The 24,662-nt window shown below is 33.8% G+C and overlaps 2 protein-coding genes across 4 annotated transcripts; both read right to left on the bottom strand.

Annotated features, from left to right (window-relative positions):
- Positions 1-520: 520 nt before the first annotated feature.
- On the bottom strand, positions 521-4,857 carry LOC114733452 (protein PIN-LIKES 3-like). 3 transcript variants are annotated; one of them, XM_028920922.1, is made up of 11 exons: positions 4,791-4,857; positions 4,306-4,476; positions 4,152-4,231; positions 3,936-4,060; positions 3,200-3,321; positions 2,836-3,066; positions 2,268-2,360; positions 1,630-1,730; positions 1,298-1,350; positions 994-1,179; positions 521-856 (listed from the first exon to the last, which is right to left on the bottom strand). In XM_028920922.1, exons 2-11 carry the CDS (start codon positions 4,438-4,440, stop codon positions 729-731), a joined length of 1,254 nt encoding a protein of 417 aa, XP_028776755.1. In that variant the 5' UTR covers positions 4,441-4,476; positions 4,791-4,857; the 3' UTR covers positions 521-728. The 3 variants fall into 3 exon arrangements, with proteins under 3 accessions (XP_028776755.1, XP_028776756.1, XP_028776754.1); XM_028920923.1 differs by having other exon boundaries at positions 4,306-4,471; positions 4,790-4,807; XM_028920921.1 differs by lacking the exon at positions 4,791-4,857 and adding an exon at positions 4,557-4,732.
- A 5,148-nt stretch (positions 4,858-10,005) lies between these two features.
- Positions 10,006-12,744, bottom strand: LOC114733454 (thioredoxin reductase NTRB-like). The gene is made up of 2 exons (XM_028920924.1): positions 11,697-12,744; positions 10,006-10,429 (listed from the first exon to the last, which is right to left on the bottom strand). Exons 1-2 carry the CDS (start codon positions 12,727-12,729, stop codon positions 10,359-10,361), a joined length of 1,104 nt encoding a protein of 367 aa, XP_028776757.1. The 5' UTR covers positions 12,730-12,744; the 3' UTR covers positions 10,006-10,358.
- Positions 12,745-24,662: the final 11,918 nt, after the last annotated feature.

Here is a 24,662-nt window from a genome sequence, read left to right as displayed (position 1 = left end):
GGGAAATATGAGGTGATACTTTAGTATGTTGAGAATTCAAAACCTTTTAATCTAAATAAATAAATAAATCCCACGCATTTGCACAACATGAGATAAATCACATCACATTATTATTTATTAATTCTGATTTTGAATATCAACAACTTAGCGATGGCCCAAAAAAAAAAAAGAAATTTAGAGTTATGTTATAATTTTTTTTACCAGAAAGTTATGTTCTAATATTGGTGGCTCATAATTTTGTAGGAATATTTGGCGTTTGATATTAAGAAAGTATTGGTGTTAATTATTCATTTTTCTCGGGATCAAAATATTTAAACTAATTAAAACTTACTCTAGTTTTTTTTCCGACAAGTACTCAATGTAGCCAAATAATTCCTAGCCATCTGCTCATGTTAATCTGATTAGTGGAAGCCATGAAATTAAGCCAATCTAATTTGCCATTCAAAATATGCACTCCTCTTGTCCTAAACCTATTTTGTAGTGTAAATAAATCAGTACTCATCGGTAGGAACTCTCACACTTGAAATGCATAACTCTATATTTAGGAAAGATTTAAAGGAGATGTCTTGTATCATTGGACCAGAAGGCTCCCATTGAAATAATAGATTGCAATCAATTGTCCTATATGCGATTTGAATAAATACGAATGCATAATTAAGAAAAGAAAAGAAAAGAAAGGAAAATGGAAGGATAATCATAACATTTACATATTTGGGGGGGGGGGGGAATCAGGAGGACACAAACCACATGAAGTAGGTTGACCAAAGGGTAACAGCAACTGAGGCCAACGCATATGTCCATAGCATTATAACCGAACACTCACTCTCAGTCCCTCCGAACAACTGGGACATCGTACCTGCCAATGTTGACTTACAATAAGAACCAATCCATACAAATATTTCTAAATTATGTCGTTGATAATAATGTCTTCGAGAAAATATAACTACATCCATCTTTCGTGACTGAATTTACTGGTTTCAAAAGCAAAGTTACCTATATTCATGGCAGGTGGAAGTGCATACTGCAGCAGAAGCACAAACTGATATAGAGGATCTGAATTCACCAATCCAATTTTTATTGCCCCTTTAACTACCAGAGCCCCCATTATCGGCAGGAAAATATATCGAACTGCTATAATTCCCACGGTTGTTGACCACATAATAGATGTTCCTTTTAGGCCTGGTCCAATCACATGAACTTAGAAGAAGTTTTCCATAAACCAACACAAAGAAAAGATAGATATCTTAAAATTGAACCATATCAGAAACTTCATGGCTTGCTTTGCATTATAGTTTACCTCTGTAAAGGTTTGCCCCCAGAATAATGGTGACGGTTGGGATGGCTGCATCCCTGAATGCAATAGGACAAAGAAATGAAAGTGAGATATCTTCCATTGGATGATAGAATTAACTGTAACTTTGAAGCAATGAATGATCAGAGTTGTAACAGAGAAGTGGCAAGTTAAAATGCTGTAGGTTTTGCCTCATGAAATGTATAATCTATAGGGAAATAAAAGTACTAATTAAGAAAATAGTGATTAGCAGTACTGAGATGGATGATCAGTTAAGAACATTTTTGATTAAGGGTCATGTCCATCTAAAAACTTAAAGATGCAATCTTGTTGCATACCCCAGCATTGAAGCCGAGTTTTCAACCACGCGAAGTGGAGCATCACTTCCAACCAAGATATTACGAATCTGGGGAATTAAACCGATGACAAATCCAGCAATCTGTAATAAAAAGAAGATATATTTAACTGGATAATTGCAGAAAGAACTTTTAAAACAACATAAGAAGCTATTTTTCCATCCTCTCTAAACGAATATCATGCTTGTGAAAACAATATGGGAAATTCATCATATAACAATTACAGCCTAGAAGAAGATACCTCGTTCAATTCCCATCTGGAATCAATACTCTACTTTCAAAACTGGAAATTACCCCTCTCCTATCCATATTTCTAATAACTCAGCTAACAGAGCCACCCCCATTAGGCTATCACTTGTTCATGGCACACTCCCATAGTCCCATTCCTCTGGAAACAACCAATGAAGAGTTTAAGGTGGAATCTTACATTCAATGATAGTTGAGAGGGAATTTCTTCTTTTTTGATGTTGATGGGAGTACTTATGAATGGTTCAAAAAGCTATACATAAAGCTTATCGCCAAGGACAGACAGAAACAGGGGTGTCCACTCCAATATAACTATCGTGCATCGAAGATAAGTGACTACAAAAATTTTCAAGGCAATGGAAACTCTTTCATACCGCTGCAATGGTTGATGGTGCAAACATGGCCTTCCAATTGACGCTTCTTGAAATCTTGGTTAAGTGAGACTTAATTTTTTCTGAGATTGGTATCTGGATTGAAATTCCAACAAAATAAAAACGTAAATATAAATATAATTATGAGCTTTATAACTGCATATTTTTTCTATTGTGCTTTCAGTTTATTTTTGCACGTTGCCAGAGGCTTCTTGAGTATTGTGCCTTCAACATGCACTGGTTAAAGTGGGAAAAGAAACCAGAAGCATGGGTTTAATTTCTACTTGTAAAATTGATCTTTAAAAATAGGAATTTTTTATACTTATGGTATCTTAATGAATAATACTTTTGGTCCTAATTATAAGACCTCGTTTATAGGCTACAAACAAGGTCTTATAATTAGGATCGGAGATAGTATAAATCACTAACAAACAAAATTCCAGCCTTTTCTTGTTGACTTCTTTAAATATAATTGCTAGATTTAGTGTTTCTGCCCAGCGAACTATTCTTAAAGCATAAACTCTTCCCAATCAATGTGAAATATCTCAGTTTAAGAGAAGTTTGCAGCAACCTTCTTATTTTCTACAGATTCCGCATCAGGAAGCAGTAGAGTATATGCATCATCCATAGCATCTTTTGAAGGATCAAGCGTTTCTGAGCATTCATTTGGCAGTGATTCTGGATTTTCTCCTGAAGCTTTCAATTTGCTGATATCATCATCTGCATTACCTTCTCTGTGGAATTTACTTGCGGAATTCCTCATAATGTTGTACACATATGACCACAGAAAAACAGATCCAAGCTGATGTTCACCCAAATGAACCCCAGTCCAGACAACAAGAACAGTATCAACTAGCTGACTTAATTAAACCGCATATTCTATCAAAATTCACTATTTCAGAATTAAACCCCATAGAGCCAATGAAGCAGCATACCGCCATAGAAAGTGAAGCATAAGCCATCCCATACTTGTGGCAGACATCTGGATCACCAAAGGGACTGCCTTTCTCTTTGCAAATGGCTGGGATAATGACGATGGGCAAGTTTCCTAAATTTCCTGTTCATATAAACTCAGAGCATTTATTCAAAAGGCCTGCATGAAGCATTGAAGTTGATAAAATCTTAATCTTACATAAAACTAGTGAGACAGCACGAAACTGAAAATTTCATAAATCATTCACTTGTGTAATATACCAGATGCCTGTTATCAGAAACTGCAGACTCTGTGAAAGTACAATTATTGTACCATTTATTTCTTTGCAGAACAAGTGAATCCAAAGATACATATGGATATAAAATGTCTATCCGTACAAGTTTAGCATTTTTGTAGAACTACTTTTTCTGTTTTCAGAACAAGCTGAGCTACGTTAGAAAGGAAGCTTAATTTTAGACAGAGAACTATATTAAAAAAAAAAAACTATGAGGAATGTATGCATATGCCAAGGTTATACATGAGTTCTTTAGTCCATCTTTTCAAATGTTTAACTTGCTACGTGATGGCTCCAGAAACATACACATTTGCGTTATTTCTGATTGAAAGGAGGCTTATGAGTATCAATTCAAAATCTTCCAGGAGTTGAAACATGCAAGGATCACAGAGTCTTTTAGGGACTAAATGTCCATTTTTAAGATGCAGAGCATAATGAATGTGACATGCAAATTTTAGTCTACCTGCTGCACAGCAACCCATGATCAGGCCTTCCGAGTGTTTAGGAGGCCTTGTGAGTTTAATGAGCACCCAACCTAAGGCTGAGCCTATTAAAAATGTGGCCAGAACATTGACTGGCATGAACCACCTAAATGTCAGACACAAAATGTGACAAGCCATGAGTTAAAATGAGGAAAATCACTCCTCTCACAAGACGTAAATCTGAAATGATTACTTACAACGACGCAAAACTCTCCCAGGTAATAGTTTTTGCCAAATTGTCGCTCACCATTGCAGGATTGAACACATAAAACACCATCTATATCACACGGAGAACTCATGTCAGTACGGTCACACACCCACACAAATTTTCTGAAGCATTCAAGCCCTTACATGATTCACATGCTTCCGTGCAGTTTCTCCCAATATGTCTAACCGATCCAGTGCGAGTAATAAGCCTAGAACCGAAATCAGTAATACTTTGATCACAGGGACAGAGGCAACATAGAAAAGCTGCAGAAACCCCATAGTCACGATTCTTCCGAAAACAAATGCCAATATATCCTACACAAGGAAAAGGGACTTGTAAGTGTAACAACAAAACCAGAGACATAATCTTCTGCAGTTTTCTACTATAAGAGGACCTCAAGAGATGTGATTTTGCAGGGAGAACGCGTTCGATAGCGCAGCTTCTATAACATGCATACACACAACACTTGTTCTTAAACAAAATGAACATACGAATGGGAATGGAAGCTCAGTCGTTTAAACAGTGCTATTTAACAATGGTTTGTCAGGAGACAAGATGATGATAAATGATTAATTGATGGAGGGGGGGAAAAAAACAAGAGATGGGCAAACGGGACCATCTTCCTTACCTAAGAAGCTCTAGAGAAACCTGTGTGTCTTAAAGCAGAGGTGGCTGAAAAAGCCAAGGAGCAAGGACGAAAAATGAAAGAAAAGCCGGGGGAGAGAATAGAAAAAAGAAAGAAAATAAAGGTGAGTCCTTTTGAAGCTGCCTGGCGAGAAATTCTTAGGTGCACCGGGAGCACCAGCTCATTTGTACTCTATCCGATAAAAATACTCCAACTCAGATAATTTTAATCACGTGTCAGCCTATTCATTTCTATTAATTTAACCCATAAAGCTCACGTCGGTATGATGATTAGATGCCTCTTTTTTTTTATTAATTTTTTTTAAAATTATCTTTGTAGTAGTAACACATGTTAAAAGTTTTATTTAGCTAATATACCTGGTTAGTAAAAGTAAATTAAAAAAGACAGCATCAAATTATTACAAATAACAAATTTAACTAATTTTTTTAATATATTCAAATTAGACAACTAATTATTATATTGAGTACAGGTTAGCATGCAAGTTGAATTTAAAACGAGTTAAAACTTTATAAAGTTCTTTTCTTTTTTCCATCTTCTGGGAAAACAGGAGAAGCAAAATGCAAAACAAACACGAATTGGTTATTGGTCGATACGCGACAAAATGCCGCCACCATATCATAGTGCACAATCAAAGCAGAGCCTCAGAGTGACCTTATCGCGTGGTGCATGTGACTCAATTTGTGGCACCGAGCCGTCATCGTATGTGACCCACAATCGCAACAGGAATATGCGCAAGAACTCAAAAGTTGGGAATAAACTCATAAAGTTGGGTCGACGTCTTAATCAGAAACCACGATAGAATGGATCAGATTCATCCGTCTACCTTTCACGGACACAATACGATGCTTCCTTCCCCTTTCCATTTCCTTTTGTCGCTGCATGTCTCAGCCGCTGCCCATCTTCTTGCGTCTTGCCTCGTAGAGTTAAGTTTGTTTCACTCTGTTGAAATTTCAAAATCGAATCCAAAATGCAAACGAAGATGTAGGCGCAGCTGCGTTTCCGATACAAACGGGAATTGGACGAGCGATGGAACCGAGGAAAGGGGGGGCTTTTAACGAGTATTCCGGCCAACTTCCGTTTAAGTTCGGAAAAAAGAACTTAAATTGTTGCTCTCAATTTCGCCACAAATTCTAAAGGGAAATTCTAATTACAAGTTAACCTCATTTAGATAAGACAAAACAGAGCACATAATCAAACGTTGTTGGCTAACACGGCTCAACTTTCAATTGCGGACTACGGACACCTGAACACTGAATGGTGGCCAAAGATTTACGTACGCTTGAGACAAGCAGTGGATCAGATTTATATGGAGTTAAGTAATCCACGATTCTTCCATAAGTCCAAGTCCAAATACGACAATTAAATATATGAAGTGACTTGCCGATCCAAAAACAAGCAAGTCACAGATGTGGTGGGGCCGTGGGGCCAGTTGATTTGTTTGCAGACGAACCAGATACTATGAAGACCCTGCATGCACAATTGGCCAACAAGGAATCAAAACAGCAAAGAAAGATAGATAGAAAACTATAAATTATATAAAACAAAAAGAGTGAAACTGAAAGCACGCCGCTGAAGATAATCATATGACATGTGATATACATGCAAACAAAACTTGCGTCAATTTGGTTCCCAGTCCAACTATCCACTTGAATCTTAACATATGTTATCTTATTGAATTTTCCTCCATCCAAACATAATACTTGGTCCTTAATATAAAACCTATTTAACTAATTTGATTAGATTAAAAAAGTTAAGTTAGTTAATTATAAGAAATATGATATATTTTTTCTTAAACATCATAATCATCTTTTTTAATATTCTCATTCCCTCTTCTACTTGATTGTAGTTAAAGGAGTATCCATAAGAATAATTTAGAAAAAATTAATAAATATAAGGAATAAGTTTTATATTTATGATCAAAATCTATTTAATAATTATATTTTATATTAAGAATCGGATGAATAGTTTTTTTCCAAAAACATGTATATAAATTTGAGACAAAATGAATTCATATCATCTATCTAAAATTAAAGCAGACCCTTGTTTATTATGATTAAGCAAGTTGATGGGAAGCTCGTGACAAACACGTAATGCAAGGATATTTACAATATAGGCCTATGCAGATATTCATTGAATTCGAACCTCACCAGCTATTCTTATATTTTGTATTAAAAGGTGTTTGGAAACATCCAAAAAGTCTTTTATATTTTTTTATAAAACGAAACAAACTCTTTTACATATTTATTTCGTATACTGTAAAAATATTTTTAAAATCATGATTTTGATTCCATCCAAATACTTCCTAAACAAAAAAGATTTTTGAACCCGTAAATAAATAAATAAATAAATAAATAAAAGGAAGATTAATCGAGCTGCTAATAGATCGGGGGTTGGATGTTCTGCATGCTGGCGCCTAGTTGATCCTATAGGAACTAGCAAAGACTTGTTGAATCGGAGTAGGACGAAGGGTAAGAATGTACTTTGCATTTATATAACTTTTGCCTGGAATATTGTATGTGTATTAGAGGACTGCCGGCCCCTCTGTTCCCCTTTCCATTTCCTAAAGGCACCGAGTGGCAATGATAGCCTCAGTTCAATTTATGCGATGATTTATAATCATTTCATCTTTTTATAGGTATAGGGTAATTTTTTGTTCTTTTTTGCCTGGTATAGGTATAGGGTAATTTATGCTTACCACTTGCCTTAAGGGACCTTTATTAGACATGTAATGATGACGCCGAACAATACCATAAGTACCTATTTGGGAGGTCTGAAGAAAAGACACTTCCATATTTTACAAAACAATATTTTTTTTAGAAGAATTACAATTAAATCCCGTTGAAAGGAATTAAATACAAAAAAATCTCTTAAAATCATAAAATTATTTTGAAGTCTTAAAGAATCTTTTTACAATAAATTTTATTTGTACAATTAAGAAATCACCCTCTTTTTTAAAAAAAAATTTATATTGACAGCTGATAAAACAGTGGTTGACACCCTGGGGGTGTCAACTACTGTTCTTTCAGTTGTCAATACAAACTTAAAAAAAAGAGTAATTTGATAATTAAATAAATAAAATTTATTACAAAAAAGTTTCTTGAGACTTTAAAATAATTTTATGATTTTAAAGGAATTTTTTTATATTTAATTTCTTTACGTGAGACTTAATTAAAAATTTTTCATATTTTTTGCACATGTTTATTGTCCGTATAGGGCAAAAATGGTTTTTAACATCGGATCTCGAGGCCGAAAAAACATCGAATCTGGAGGCCCATATATCAAGAAAGGATTCTGCCGTGAGCTTAATAACTTTTCAAACGCCCGTTTTAGAAGACGTGGATCAAAACTTGATCCGAGTGAACGTGTTAAACTAATAAGGTTGTGTTTAGGCTAGCAGTAGTAAAATTGACTTGTATTCTAATTGACTTTTATAAACTGAAATTAAAGTAAAAATCAATTAGTGTAATGTGATTTATATTTAGATAAGTGTTTATAAAAAGTCAGTTGAAAAAATTAAAAGTTATTTGGATGATTAATAGAAAAGTGAGTTTAGTTTTAAAATAACTAAAAAAACATGAATTTTATTAAATAATAGTATTTGATATTTTATGTTTTTAATGTGATAATAGTTTAAAAAATGTCTAAAATTATTGTGATAAAATTATCTAGTTGGATTGTATGCTTTGTATTTGATATCTAATTGAGTCATAAATACAATGTATTTTGTTTAACTTCAAATATATATGCTTAGATATGAAATGGGCATAAAGTTTATTTTTTTGTTACAAAAGAGGGAGTAGCCCAAAATCAAAGAAAAACTAACTCATGGGAGAAGACCAGCTAGGAGAAGACGCAATGGCAGAGAGAAAATGGGAGATGTTCGGCTTGAGGGAGAAAAGTAAAGAAAAAGAGAGGGAAGAGTGAGGATGAAGGGCATATCTACTAGGAACATTTTTAAATGAGCATTAAATGCTATTTTAACGGTAAATAAGCTTTTTAACGCACCCAACATTATTATTGGGAACATCTCAACGTATTTGTAGTTTTTTCCAAAAGTTGGTTACATTTTAAGGCCATCCAAACAACCCATTTACTTTAAAAAAAACTCCAAACCGCCGTTTCACATGTTTCTAAGCACTTTTCCTCCTTCAAACGATGATTCAAATGTATCCTAGATAACGCGATTGGTTAGAATTTTCAAATTTAGAGGGTATTTGGATAGAAACCAAATCATAGTTTCAGAAGTGCTTTTACAGTTTATGAAGTAAATATATTGAGGAATTTACCTCGTTTTACGAAAAAGTGCTTCTGAAACCATAGTTTGGAGGTTGTCAAACACTCCCTTGATATTAATATTGGTACTCATTATCATCCCAGAGCCTTTGTTCTTATATATAGAGTTCTGCTCTATTCATGGGATTTTTTTTCTTTTGGGTACAAGAGGGGGCTAAGCTATTCATAGGATTTTATTAATCGGTGAACCAAACTTTATATACCTCCTTTGTAAATTCCACCAAGTCGTATGTACAACCCATCATCAAGTCCCTGCGGCACCCCGTTCGGGCGGACTGGAGAGAGAAAAATGGAAGAGGCTCTAATTTTTGGTGGAAGAGAATGAAAGACGGCCTTTAATCTTCAGTTAGCTATTGATTTTGAGCAGAACTCAGACATCCTCAAATGTATGAATTTGACTCTTAAAAAATAAAAATAAGGTCTCTTTTTGTCTTATCTTCCGGCCCAGATTTCAGATTCTGGCTTAGCTTTGTCTTACCTTCCGGCTTAGTTTTCAGATCCTGGCTTAGCGATTAGCTTTAAGCTATGCTCTGCAGGTCCCATAAACAGAGTTTAACATTGGACTTTTCTTTTTTTGGTGACAAGTTTAACATTGGACTTTGCTAACACCGTTTCTCTATTTGCACCGTAATGATTCTTTTGCTGCGGTATTCTGCTCATCAAAAATAAATATTAGAAATATTTTAGAAAATTTTCAGCCTAAACATGCATTTGAAATATCCTTGAGGCTTGAACATTAAGCTCACTTTTCCGTTCATCCAGCCTTTTACCAATCTGGAAGCGACTAGCCGTGAAATCTACATGTAGGCTACAATAAATCAAATCAACACAAACGTGCTGCTATGATAATTTCCTGGCCGCAATTTGACTTGTATTGAGAACACACAGCAATAGGAGGAAGCAGTTATGCCAAAATGAAAGCAAATATTTTTGTATCATCACAAATCTGGAGATCAAGTACAACAATCAATGATAAATCAATGCCATAGGCCCAATAAATCATATTACACATTCCACGGAGGGGATCCGCATTGTGCTTCGTTGCGTCCACAATATTCATCATGGAGTTACAGCAGAAAAGTTATTTGCCTATCTGAAAATATCATGCAAGTTTATGATACTTTGCAGTCAGATAATGAATGCCAACATACATGGGAAGTTTCTAATTTGGCTCAGGAAGGCCTTTCTTCATTCTTCTAATAATCACACATTACTTCTAATTAAGCGTCTTTTGAGCTCTGGGAGGACCCTAGATAGTCATGGAGCCTTATCCTCCTGAAACCCGACTTCCTGCAGGTAGTGTTCGGCATCCAAAGCTGCCATGCACCCTGCACCGATAACATAATTTTCATTATCCTTGGGACAGAAATGCTTTTGATGCGTATACCTTCCTCTGATAATCAATATACATCGTTATGCGGAAATGCAGAGGCCAATGATAACCGTCAAAGACACAGACAGCACAATCAGTCGTAATAATATAGTCTAAATTAGTTCCGGTGGAAGAGATTGAAATTTCATGGCTGAGTGATTTGAAAATGCACTGCTCTTTTCAAACTGCGACTTAATGTCCAAACACACAATTCCAGGTTGCAACAACAGAATCGCAAAGCTGAAATATTCAATGTATCTATCCTCGTTTTAAGTGTAGAAGGTTATTGAAGTTTAGGTCACCGGGCATATCAACAGTGGGAATCAATAGTTACTTTTTACCAAGCCCACATCCTCTGGCGAACAATTGTTAGATATGGTCTACACACTAGCGATCATTTCGATATTGCATATCAAGAATAGTAAAACAAACCTATAAAGCATTAAAAAGGTACAATATTTTCACCGGAAAAAAAAGGGTACAATATTAACCTCCTTCACAAAAGATATTGTTATCAATCAATACCATCCCAATCCTCAAACATACAGTCTCATTAAATCATTGCACATTTCTGCGAGTGTCAGATTACCACACTAGATCATGTGAGAAGAATAACCAAATGGTTGCACAAAGAATATTCGTCAGTCCAGACAATCGCCTCTGGTAAACATAACTAATGGCGCAGGATAAAGGAGATGTCACTTGTTTCCTCTTTCACGCAGAATAGATATTACTATATTAGACTAGCACACGTTTAGACAAACAAATTAAGAGGTAATTTCAAGAACAGGTCTAGAATCCGGATCATAATACGCATTTAAAAAGGATGTCCACTTGAGAACAAACACATTCCCAGACAAACGGAACAACAAATAGTCACACTCACAGGAGGTAAGATCAATATCTGGAAGGAGGATGTCATCTTTCCATATCAACCTAGAAACCTCTCTCCGAACACCCCCCATCCACCCCCCCTCCCCAGCCCCTCAAGGACGGGTAGAAAACTGACAATTTCTTCCTATAAAGAACTTCATACCAGCATTCATACGCAATAAATTCTCATGAACATATCGGGAAATTTGGGGTTTCAAATATGTTACATAATTCCAATAACAGTCACCTACTCACCTTTGATGAATGCATCATTACCATATAAGTAATTCACAACAGCTTATGAGGAAGAAAAAATTCCTAAAAATAACCAAAACATATATAAGAATTACCAGAGCCTGCGGCTGTAACAGCTTGCCTATACTTCTTGTCCTGGACATCCCCAGCAGCAAAAACTCCCTCGACACTGGTCTTTGTGGTCCCTGGCTTAGTCACAACGTAGCCATCAGAATCGAGTTCAAGCTGGCCATCCAAGAATTTCGTAGCAGGCTCGTGTCCAATAGCAAAGAACAATCCGGAAACATTCAAATCCGACACATTGCCAGTTGCTACATTCTTTATCTTGAGCCCCTTCAAAGATTTATCCCCATATGCTTCCACGACGGTTGAGTTCCATATCACTTCAATCTTAGGATTACTCAACGCTTTGCTCTGCATAATCTTGGAAGCTCTAAATACATCCCTCCTGTGAATGATATAAACTTTAGAACCATACTTAGTCAAGAAGGTGGCTTCTTCCATAGCCGAATCCCCGCCACCAATTACCGCCAGAGGTTTGCCCCTGAAAATGGGGGCAGCACCGTCGCAAACTGCGCAGGCCGAAATGCCCCGATTCCAGTACCCAGTGGGACCATCGCCAGAGCCAGGAAACGACAATCGCTTGGCCACGGCCCCGGTGGCGACGACAACCGATTCGGCTTCCACGGTTTTGGAATCGGTGAAAACCTTAAATGGTCTGCGTGAGAAATCTACCTTCGACACAGTCTCAGTGAAGATCTCGGTGCCGAATCGCTCTGACTGTTTCCGGCAACGATCCATGAGCTCGTGGCCCATAATACCATCAGGAAATCCGGGGAAATTCTCGACGTCCGTGGTAGTAGTGAGTTGACCACCGGGGGCAATGTCGTTGGCCATCCAACCTTCGAACATGATAGGCTTTAACTCGGCACGAGCAGCATAAATGGCAGCTGTATGCGCAGCAGGCCCACTTCCGATGATGCAAAGCTTGGTTTTGAGAATCTTGAGATCATCCATGGCGGCAAGCTTCGCTGAAGAAGAAGAAGAGAAAGAGGTTGCGAGTCCGAGACCGACGAGGCTACAAGCTTTGGTAAAGAGCTTCTTCCAAGGTCTAGGGTACGGGCGCATATTTTAACTGACTTTCTCTCCGCGTCCCTGCGAACCGCGGGTTTTAACTTTTTTTCGATGGTCAAAGGCGCGAAATTGGAATACAAAAGAACCACGTTTCGTTTTAAGCGGCAACTAAGGATTTCACATTGCACCATATTGCATACGACTTAATTCTTTTCACCAAAAAGTTAGCTATTTGGTTCCTTTAATTGAAGAAAATCGTAAGGAGTGAGAATGTGGTATTGTTATCTGGCTTTCGCTGTGAAAGAAAAAAAATCTTTTTCCAATCAAGCCTGCCATATATTTAACCAGAAGAGCATCGGCTGTTTTCAGGAAAATGACTTGGAATAAAAATAAGTTTTGCAAGTTGAAAATTTTAAATATTTTATATCAATCTTTTTAATTCAGCACTATATTATTTTCATTATTTTTCACAATTATTCTGTGTATGCCTAAAAACTTGGTAAGAAATATTTACGCATGTTAAGTGTTTTGGATAGTAAAAACAGAATATTGGCCTCATTTAATATCATTTTTAAAATTATTTATTAGCACGTTTTACGTGAGTTAAAACAAAACTCTTCTTATATGTTTATTTCATATTTTGTAAATCATGATTAAAAAATCATTTATAAATCAATGAACCCATCACTAGTACTTGTCTCCATGGAGGGGGACAAATTGGGTTTGTCACCAGAATATAATTGCAATGTGTGATCTGTCTCCCGTGTCCAAATTATATTCTTTTCTTTGTTTTCTCTATAATTCTTATTCTTTTCTTTGCTTTTATATATTTGTTATTCTTACATGTCTTTTTAGTTAGTTAGGTCATTCAATATTCCCGTGCTCCCCCTCTTCGAATTCAAGCAACGAACAAAGTGGTTTTCCTTTTTCCCCACGTGCTTTCAATTCAAGTTAAATTTTTAAAAAGAAATAAATTGCTAATTATTTGGAGAAACGAAAGACAAATGCACCAATGAATATTAGAAATAATAAGGTTACGAGTACAGCACCAATTATTAATATACTCATCCGGTTCTTAATACAGGACCCAATTGTTGAGTTACTTTTGATCATAAATATCAGATATTTCTTATATTTATCAATTTTTTTCTAAATTACCCTTATAAATACTCCCTCAACCATAATCAAATGAAAAAAAAGGAGAGGGAATATTAAGAAAGATGATTATGGTGTTTTAGGAAAAATGTCACATTTTTTATAATTAACTAACTTACCTAACTTGTTTAATCTAATCAAATTAGTTAAATAAATCTTATATTAAGGATTGAAGGAGTATGATGTTTTCAGAGAGAATTTAATCCTTGTAGATTTTTTTTTGGGGGGGATAGAATAAATTTTTCTAATATATGATGTTGTTATCCAAAGAAGTTAAAAAAAAAAACAGTTTTTTGGGCCAAGGCCCAGCTAGAAAAAGCCCACATGGAACGATGAAAGAAAAGAGGTTAAGACCCGGTGGTGGGCAACCTAAAAAAACATGTCGGAAAAATAAATGGGGAACAAAAGCTATCAACGAGAGGGCCCAACCGATCACTTCAGGCAATCAAGCCCGCAACGGGGATGGACTTATGATAGAAGTTTGGTTCACATTACTTAAATAGACTTCATTAATATAAAAACTAATTAATTAATTTAAATAAACTAAAAAATTTAGTTAAATTAGTTATTTACAATAAACAGGTGTTATCTTTTCTAAAATATTCTTGGTAATCATGTCTATCAGTTAAAATTATCATTTAATGAAACATTTAACATGTATAACTATTACAATAACTACTTTAAAAAAATTAATAAATATAAAAGATAAAGTATATTGATATCTTATATTTAAGACTAAATTAAATATTAAACTATCTTTTATATTAAGGAGAGGTAGTAATAAAAGTCAAACCTGTTTATATAGCATAAAAGCAACTTCACTGTACAATGAATGAAATCTTTTGGCGTGTTTAATGGCATACACATGTAGAATCATATATTTAATTCATTAAATTCAAAGGAAATTTTATTTGAGATGATGCAGAGTTATATCTTTTCATATATTCTGAAAGATTGTTCTAAACTTTCAATAGACTCCTTTGGATCCTAAATATACGAGTTAGTTGAGGAGCTTATCTTGATTTCAAATCCGATACCTCAATCTATTTTGTCTAACAAATTTATAACTTTTTTTCTTAAACCATTTTTATTGTCTGCGTATATTAAGAAGGTTTTTCACTAAGAAAATAATATCCAATACAAATAATTAAAAGATATTTTAGAAAAATTAACATATTATTTTACAAATAACATAACTAGTGATAATAATCTTTGTAAATTAGTTATTTCGATCTTATACTTGGACAATAAAAAGCACAAGATAATTTACAAATTTTTTTTGTAGTAATTTGTTTTTGATTTACTAATTCAAAAAAGACTAGGGCGACCTTAGAAGCATTAATCGAGGCATAAGTAGTGAACAAAACAAGAAGAGTAAAACAAAAACAATTACCTCAAAAAATTTGTAAATTATCTTGTACAACTTCTAGACAATTAGTGTGAAAGGTAAAAGTTGGTAAATGACACTGATTTCACATCGGAGTTGTTAACATTGGGTTTTGTGATTTATTAGCTGAAAAGCAAAGCATTAGTGGAGGCCTAATCAGCGGGAAACAATGATTATGGGAATATTATTATCATTATTATTTCCCCCTTTTAATTAAATTACAATAATATATATGCTCTGGAATGAAAATCATGTGTATCCAGTACGCATATGTGTGAAACATTATAAAATATATAAAATTCTGCGAAATGATTGCATTCTCCTCCCAATTCCCATCAAAATGTCAACAATAATTTCCCCTTTAGACCTAGCTTTACGTTTTAGTTTAGTCAAAAATCAACGGTGTTAGGTGGTAATCTCTACTTTATTATTCTTCATTTCTATGCCAGCTCAGCACCATCCAGTTATTGCCACTTGTCATTACATATGGCCCAGATAAATTATAATTTTTACAACCATATTGATCTATATGGAATTATATATGTATAAAAAAAATGTGATGACATATAAGCAAAAATAAATTATTTCATCTCCTGCAGTATAGAGAATGACTCATTCCCAATGCAAAACTTGAGTCTTATTCAGTGTCGGTAAGGAAAATTATGTTTTGCGTAAAAAAAACTAAGTAACATATTATATTTAGTCATCATGATTTATTATTTTTCTTTTAAGAGTACAAGTATCCTTTTTAATTATACTTTATTCGTTGTCTATTTCATTTCGTCATCTAGTACAAATCAGGTCTTAAACCGTACTGTGCGTAAAAAATTTAAATGGTAAGATAGACACTATTCTTATCTTGAGCATTATTTTTAGTCTAAAAATGTGAATGTGAAAAGAACGGAAAAATTATATAATAAATAAATAAGAGAGAGAGAGACCTTAGACTTAGAGCCAAAATTTATGACCTTCGACCAAATTTCCCAACCTAATTTTTATATTACAGAGAATCATGAGCATTAGCAATAATGCAAAACTTTGATGAAATTATACACACCCAGAAAAAGAAAAAGAAAAAAGAAATTAAGATTACTATATCCTCAGTTTTTTTCTTCTCAAAGGCAAATTAAAACTAAATCTTCAGAATTTAATTCATGGTAAATACCCCACATGAAGTATCTCTCTCTGAAAAGAAGAAACGGTTCATGAGTTTGAATCTTGAACGTGAATATCCGTGTCTTGATGTTGAATTTGGTCCATGGAAATAGACGTTCGTTTGATGAACTCCAAGCAGTCAGCAATGGCTTCCGTGTAGAAAGACGAATTTGACCTCGCGTAGAAAACTCGACTCTTGTTGATCCGTTCTTGTTCCTCCCTCGCCGTCAAACCTTTTCTGTAGTAGCTTCTCCTTGATGTGATGAAGCCAGTTTTCCTGAGAAAAACTCGCTTCAGAAGACGAAGAGCCTGAGAGTAAGAGAGCCTGCACCTATGAAAGAGGGTGAAGAAGAATCTGAGCCTCTTGCGTAGCCTGAGAACGTAGAACTTTCTAGGGTTTAGCTTGAAGCCTCTGGGGCAAGAAGAAGAAGAAGAAGAAGAAGACGACGAGGACGATCCTGATCTGCCGCTGCCTACTCTGTTGTAGCTCATAAGACCCATGATTTCTGGGGAATGATCAGGATGAAGCTCTGGCAAGCTCTTGGTCCTGTTCGTACAAATATAAGAGATCGTAGAAAGAAGAAGAAGAATCGGAGAGATTCCTGGGTTTGGACTGGTTTCAGAAATTGGCCGCTGTGTTGTGGAGGAAAGACAAGGCCTTTGGGGCGTCTTATATTCTATATAGTGCCGGGACTAAACTTGAAAAACTTGGAACTTGTGTTTGTATGCGCGTATATATAGAGAGAGAATGGACAGGTTAGAGAATCTAGCTCATTCATCATTGACATTATTTTTAATTTTTGGGAGGTTAAATTGTATAGATTTTATGTTTGTTTTTATTAGAATTATACATACTGTATATCCTTTCTTTGCTTTTAGAATTAATGCAGAGATTCTTTATCTTTTGTAGAAATTTCACAAATCCCTTTCATTTTAAAAATTCGCAGAAACGATGAGGAATAAATTATAAAAACTTCTCTGAGTTTTGTTTGAAGTTATTAGAAAAATTATTTTAAAAATACACAAAAGGCTTCTTTAAAATAAGTCCACGTCAACGAAAGTTGAGTCTAGACTAATTTTCACGGCATGATGAACAAAACGTCTCGGTCTTTCCTAAAATTTAAAAACATGTCCAAATTTGGGGGGGGGGGGATGAATGATATAATTCCGATCCATAAAAATAATTGTAATTTTGGAGTTATTTTTTCACATAATTCTTTTTCATAGCTAGCATATCAAAGTGTTAGTCGTAATTGAGGGGATTAGTTGTGGTAGGGCCAAAGAGCGCCATCCAAGGGAGACAGAAAAACAAAAGGGATGGATGCTTTTCCAAAGTAGGTGACTAAAGCAGCACAGGAATGTTGATAATTAGTGAAACTAATTAAAACGGTGTGACATTCGCGAGTTAAGTTGCTAAGTGCTAGCTACATTTTTTTAAAATTAGTCTAACTATGTTTGACTTTGGATTTGGCAGTTTTATATGTGCCATAGTAGCTAGTGGCCTTAGCTTTTTCCCATTACCCAACTGTGAAACTTGTGAGATGCTTTTTTAATTTGTTCAGTCCGCGCCAACACATAGTGATCGATGATCAATTATCATATAATTATCAACATCTGCATACTTTTTAATGATACAAATGTCCATTTGCCCTCATCTTAATTCAATATAATCCCTTAATTTAATTTTTTGATGAAGTCGATTGTCCTTTCAGTTTTAATCATAACCCAGTGCCAATTATTATTATTTTAAAAAATTAAACTTAACATGTTAGCAGATATGGATATTTCATTGTTTATGTTAATAATATTAATTATATCGAGACTAGAAGATTAAAAGTACAATTAAGGAGTCAAAATGAGATATTGTGTAAGGTTAAAAAATCAAAAGCGCATTGGGTTTTGAATTTTTATTATACACATATTGTTATTACTACAATACAATAAAAAATTAATATCAACCTTATCTATCCTTAATTTATTTTAGTAGTTTAATTATTTTTTAATTGATAAATTGTTGGCAAATGATAAACAAAACAACATATTTTTATATAGGCCTGTAATAATGCAACAAAAAATGAAGCTATCAAGTCACCGATCTCGCCGACTAATTCTAATTTTAATCACAATTTGTTTGATTACTATGCTTTGATGGTAACAAGGAACCTCTGGTCAAAAAAAAAAAAAGATAGTAACAAGGAACAACTCACCATGAGAAAAATAACGAACCTGGGGGCACAATATTTTAGATTTTTGGGGTACTTTGTGACAAAAGTCGGATAATTAATCACTGATCATTCCAAATTAGTAGATAATCCACAGTGTTCATTCAACTATTGGTGCTCCTCCCAACACAGTTTGAAATTTGTTTCTACGTTAATTTGGATCTTACCGGACAATGATTGAGATATGCACTAATCATGTCGGCTTACTCTTCAGGAATTCGAAGTTGATGTGTGTTTTTATAAATCAATCGCTATTGACATTTATTGCAAATCAAAATTTCTTCAATCTAATTTTATAAAACTTGTGATTTTTTATAGCATGCGTTTATGATTTATTTGATAAAAGCTTCTACTACTAACAATGGTCATTGCCACATTGACAACACATTATTACTGCTGCACTGGTGACATGTCATCTGATCTTCAGGAATTTTAATTAATTAAGATTGATCGTGAATCATGATGATTCTGAGAGCTGATTATTTAATTAAAAAAATTACAGAACCGTTGAACCAAGCCGATCACGGCTCTACGAATTTAAAACTATTCCTGAGTATTAATTGGCGATGGATTTCATTTTAAAATTCTGGCAAAAAAAATTACGATTAAATTAATATATTCTTCTTCTTTCAAAAAATATTCCATGTTGTTTTTGCTTATATGAATAGCAACAATCCACTTGGGCAAAGATCAACCCATTTTTCTTTCGTATATAATACATTACATTCATACATACATACATCCATATACGTATGCCGAGTAGATTCTACTCCTATTTTCTGGGACTTTAGATAGTGTCTGTTTTGGTGGTATTGCAGCTAAAACAATGTGAAACTCAAGCTTTGACTGGTTTGTGAAGTGTTGATATCGTTTTCTACTGTGAGTTTTTTGTTTTCTTATTTGTTACTTAATATGTTCTTTTCATGTTTTAAATGTTCAGAGTCGGTCTTCTCCTTTAGTTTATTTGGAATTTACTCAAATTAATCGACCGTTTTTTTTAATGTAATTGTTTTACTTTGGTTGATTAAAATTGTCTGGTTATCCAAAAAAAAAAAGTACTTGGGAATATTATAATAAATACACATCTCATCGATTTCTCTCATCAAGTTCCCAAAAATATTTTTTTAGGTAATCCCAATCAAATAAAAATTCATTTGATGAAGTCACCATTCGAACCCGCCACCTACTCCCACATCTATTATATTACTGATGGATCAGGAATTTGTTTGATTGCCATTATAATAGCAATAACGAACTTGGTGGAGGACAAGGGTAAGATTTTAGGCATCTTTACAAGTTGATGATGAGTGAAGACAAAAAGTTCCACAAAATCACTAATCATTCCAAAATAGTTCATCATTTATATATGATTCATCGTTTATTTTTCAGTGAGCCACGTACTACTGTTCTTGTTCTCTTCACCTCACCTCGAAAATTGTTCTTTACTTTTATGTTATTATTTCGGGGACTTGTAAGACAACGATTGAGATTTGCGATGATCATGTCGGGTTTATCCCAGGGAAATTGATCTGCTATTTGTTAGACAAGTTGCTCAAATTATTACTACCTCCGATCCTTATTATAAGACCCCGTTTGACTTTTTATTTGGTCCTAATTATAAAACCCCAATCCATTTTGTCTCTCATATTTATGCATTTTTTTCCAAAATAATCCTTCTAATAATGACAGTTCTAACCAATACACTTAATTAGCAAGGATATTTTAGGAATGACAACACTTATTTATTACAAATAACTAACTTAACTTATTTCCTTAATCTCCTCAAATAAGTCAACTGGGTCTTATAATTAGGACAGGAGGTAGTACTTATTAACAAATAAATTAAACATTTCTTTACACACACACACACATGCATGTATATATACTACCTCCGGTCCTAATTATAAGACCCAGTTAACTTATTTGAGGAGATTAAGGAAGTAAGTTAAGTTAGTTATTTGTAATAAATAAGTGTTGTCATTCCTAAAATATCCTTGCTAATTAAGTATATTGGCTAGAACTATCATTATTAGAAAGACTATATTGGAAAAAGATGCATAAATATAAAAGAAAAAATGGATTGGGGTCTTATAATTAGGATCAAATAAAAAGTCAAACGGGATCTTATATTAAGGACCGGAGGTAGTATTTTATTTGCTGCTGGGTGGTATCTTTCTCTCATCGAGTGCTGTCATTATTATTTGTGGCGAAATTAGTTTTGTGTGTTGATTCCAAGTTTATCCACCTGGTAAAATTCTCCAGTGCATTGCCAAATGACTCCAGAGAGGTTTTTTTCCACCGTTTTCTTTTTTAGATTCTCAAGTTATTTTCTTGTTTTTTTGGGGAGTTTTCTCTGAAGAACTCCCTTCTTGTTTTTAAACATTTTATATTTTATTTTTACTTAATAATATAATTATTTTTATTCAAATGAAAAAATTGGCTAAGCTAGGTGTTCATTGTTCAGTTAGGCTTAAGTCTAAGCTAAAATCGAGATGAAAGAATATGAAAATGCGTAAATTTACGGACAATGATGATGATATAAGGTCCCAAAAGACTAGATCAATAATAATTTTTGTTTAAAAATACAGTTGCCAAATATCTCTTGCTTAAGGTAGGGGATCAAGCAAGAGGAGAATATAAGTTTAAATTCTGATAATGTATGTATTTATTGGGAAGGTTATTCCTTAACTGCTCCAGGTCCGAAAAGGATTAACCTCAAATCTAACATGACCGGAGTATAACTTTATTTGACCTGAAAAATATTCTAACAATTCTGAAATAAAAATAATAATTTAAGTTATGGAAAATGAAAAGCATAAAGTTTGGATATTTTAAATTAAAAATCTAAACCATGTGAATTGGATGTTGCTGGGATGTCAGCCTTCATTCCTGGATTCTACGCGTTTGCCAATTTTCCAATTTCCACGAACCTGTATTTTTCGGAGAAGTTTCTCTCCTCTTTCCTTGCCTTTGTTTACCAACATGGTTTCCAATTCCACAGAACATGTTTTTATGCACACACGCATAGAGGATAGAAAACATGCTTGTAAAATGGCAACCAAAAAAAAAAAGAAAAGAAAGAGAAAAAGAAAACATGCTTGTAAAATTCTAGAAAGCCCAGCGGTTTGGTACGAGAGAAATAAAAAAGAAGAAGAGAGAGAGTATGTGAAAATTTTAGTAAACTCAATTTAAAACATTAAAAGGATTGAGTTAAAAGTTTTTAATTAAATTTTATTATTTTTTTATCTTACATTTTCTCTTTATTAAAATTTTAATCTTTTTTTAAATTTTTTTGAATTGACCTCGTTAAAATTTTTTCTCTTCTTTCTTTCCTTTCATTTCCCTCGTACTAAATATAGGGGGTAAGGGTTCGTTTGGTATAAGTGAAGAGAAGAGGATGGGAGGGAAAAAAAATTAATGACCTCAATTTAAAAAATTAAAAAAGTAGGTTAAAAGTTTTCAATTGATTTTTATTAGCTTTATTATCTTTCATATTCTCTTTATTAAGATTTTAAAACCCCACTTCTCTAATTTCTCATATTAAGCTCATTAAAATTTTTCTTTTCTTCTCCTCCATTTCCATCATACAGCACAGGGGGTAAAATATACATTTATTTTCTTGACTTTATTCAAAATTTTAATTTCGTTCCTTAATTTTGAAAAGTACTATGTATTTAGTTTTTAATCCTAAAATTATTAGGCTTAAATAATAATTTTTTTAACAATCATAACTATTTTAAAAATTAAATTTAGTATGTTAGCATTTAAGAATGCTTTATCAAAATTGAGACCCTGTATAAAGTTAAAAAAATTAAATGTATACTTTAATCTTGTGCAAAATAAGTGAATTTATGAAAGTGAAATCAAATAATTTGAATGTCGAAAAGGGCAAGACTAAATAGTATTTCCTTTTAGATATTTGAAGCCATCAATTAAAAACTCTGTTTATATGTTAGTATGTAGAATTCAGCGAATGATCCCTGCCATTCAAAAAATAATACTACCTCCGGTTTTAATTATAAGAGCTAGTTGACTAATTTAAGGAGATTAAGGAAATAAGTTAAGTTAGTTATTTGTAATAAATAGGTGTTGTCTTTTCTAAAATATCCTTGTTGATTAAGTGTGTTGGTTAGAACTACCATTATTAGAAAGACTATCTGGGAAAAAAATGCTCAAATATCAGAGACAAAGTGAATCGGGGTCTTATATTTAGGACCAAAATAAAAGTCAAATAAAGTTTTATATTAAGGACCGGAGGTAGTATATAATTTGTTTTAAGTTTTATTATACGTGATTAATGAATATACTGAATTGATTTTCATATAAAAAGTTAAATCAAATATGATGTTTCCCTGCTGAGGCGATGAATCAGGAATTTGAAACCTATTAATTTGACATTTTGAAAAGAAAACAAAGAACTTTCTTGAATCAAAATACGAATTAGAGGTTGACCACTTACTACCATGAGAAATCATGGGGTTGGATGAACCAAAAGAAATTTATCACTACGAACCTCGACCACACACACCAACAAAATGTCAAGTATGGGTCTTATTTTGTTAAAGATGCCCCCCAAAAGTCAACCTGCAATAACTTGTTATCTTTGAATAATACCACAATTATGCCCAAAAATAAATATTAAGTTGAATTATACGAATTTCTCTCGACCTTTCTTTCAATCACATAACCCCCTTTTCTATTTTGAAAAGACATACATGTCTCCTCTGAAAAATAGAAGAAAATTCTAAGTATTTTTTCTAAGGAGATTATTCTTATTCTTCATTTTCAAACAAACTGGATAGGTATATTTATGCAAAGTGTATGATTTATTTTTTATCTTAAAAAATATGTCTACGTTTCAAAAGTATGCTAAATATCTATACAATTTCAGTGAAAATAAAGAAAAACCGTGAGTTACTACATGATTATTTTATTTATTTTTCTTTTCTTCTACCGTTTGACATACGTGATATGGGCACTGGACGGCACCCACCATTCACGAGAAATGACGGATGCAAAGGGGCGTCCCCGCCCTTTGCATAAAGCAATCCACTTTGTTTTTGTTTTTGTTCTTGTTTTTAAAGTTATCAATCAAAATTTTAAATATTTTAATCAGTTATTTGAAATTTAAATCTTTTTTTTAAGTTGTAATTTATTTTACGAGATATGTCTAATCTTATTTCTTTATTTATATTTAAACTTTGGGAGATTGAGAAGCTACGTCCTATGGGTCTCAGCCTCATGTTATTAGACTTGATTTAAAAAAAAAAAAAAGGAACAAGGCACAAAAAAATGGCAAAAAAAAAAGCAACCCTAGATATGTCAAAATGTAAATTGAACATCCGAGCAAGTAACCTGTTGATGAAACCTTTCATTATTTTCTTACCAGATGGACAGATCAACAACACCCGGCCTTTTGATATCAAAAAAAAAAACAACACCCGGCCTTCCTGCAGGTTCTTTCTTTGGCTTATGTTATGTTTGGTACCAATCATAAGGTCACACGACTCTCTTTACGCCAGCTTAACAATAATACTCGTATATATAGCTTCATGCAGCTTACCTCCCCCTCCCCCTTTTTTTTTTTGAACCTGGTTTTCAAGCAACCTCTTGTACAATTCCCTGTTACCCCTCCCTATATCTCATGCTTGATTATTACACATTATTATATATGCATCACATGTCAATTATCTCACATTATTACTTCTGGGAAAAGAGTTTGATTTTTCGACCTAACTAGGCTGCAAATGATGTATGCAACCAAAATTAACACAAACTGTGCAACTTTTTTCTAGATTTCTTCTCGTGTTAAGCTGTCCAATCTATTTCCTCATTTCTGAAAGCTACGAGCGGACTCGCCAGAAACAATTATTTATGCTTTGCTATATTTGTAATTATAATTATAATGGGAGTTTACTAGGAGGAAGCTCTAACAAAACATATGCAAAAGAAGTCTGTTTAATGCATGGCTGGAACGGTGAACAGGTGAAGAGTCCCACACCGAGCGGGAAAACGAGCTCAAGCGTGGAGATCAATTATAAAAGCTGCACAGTGTACCGTGCCAAAGC

The sequence above is a fragment of the Neltuma alba genome, unplaced genomic scaffold (genome assembly GCF_004799145.2).
Source record: "Neltuma alba isolate B1F8T4 unplaced genomic scaffold, ASM479914v2 tig00012998_pilon, whole genome shotgun sequence".
Lineage (NCBI taxonomy): Eukaryota > Viridiplantae > Streptophyta > Magnoliopsida > Fabales > Fabaceae > Neltuma > Neltuma alba.
The sequence above is the reverse complement of the archived record's forward strand: the minus strand, read 5'-3'. Positions and strand labels throughout refer to the sequence as shown.

Bases quoted from the DNA above. Each gene is read 5' to 3' on its own strand.
- LOC114733454 (XM_028920924.1), bottom strand. From the start codon at position 12,729: ATGCGCCCGTACCCTAGACCTTGGAAGAAGCTCTTTACCAAAGCTTGT. The intron at 10,430-11,696 runs GTAATTCTTATA...TTATCGGTGCAG, and splicing joins TGTTACAGCCGCAGGCTCTG to GGTGCATGGCAGCTTTGGAT.
- LOC114733452 (XM_028920922.1), bottom strand. From the start codon at position 4,440: ATGGGGTTTCTGCAGCTTTTCTATGTTGCCTCTGTCCCTGTGATCAAA. The intron at 4,061-4,151 runs GTAAGTAATCAT...TCTGACATTTAG, and splicing joins TGGGAGAGTTTTGCGTCGTT to GTGGTTCATGCCAGTCAATG. The intron at 3,067-3,199 runs GTATGCTGCTTC...GGTGAACATCAG, and splicing joins ATGCTTCACTTTCTATGGCG to CTTGGATCTGTTTTTCTGTG.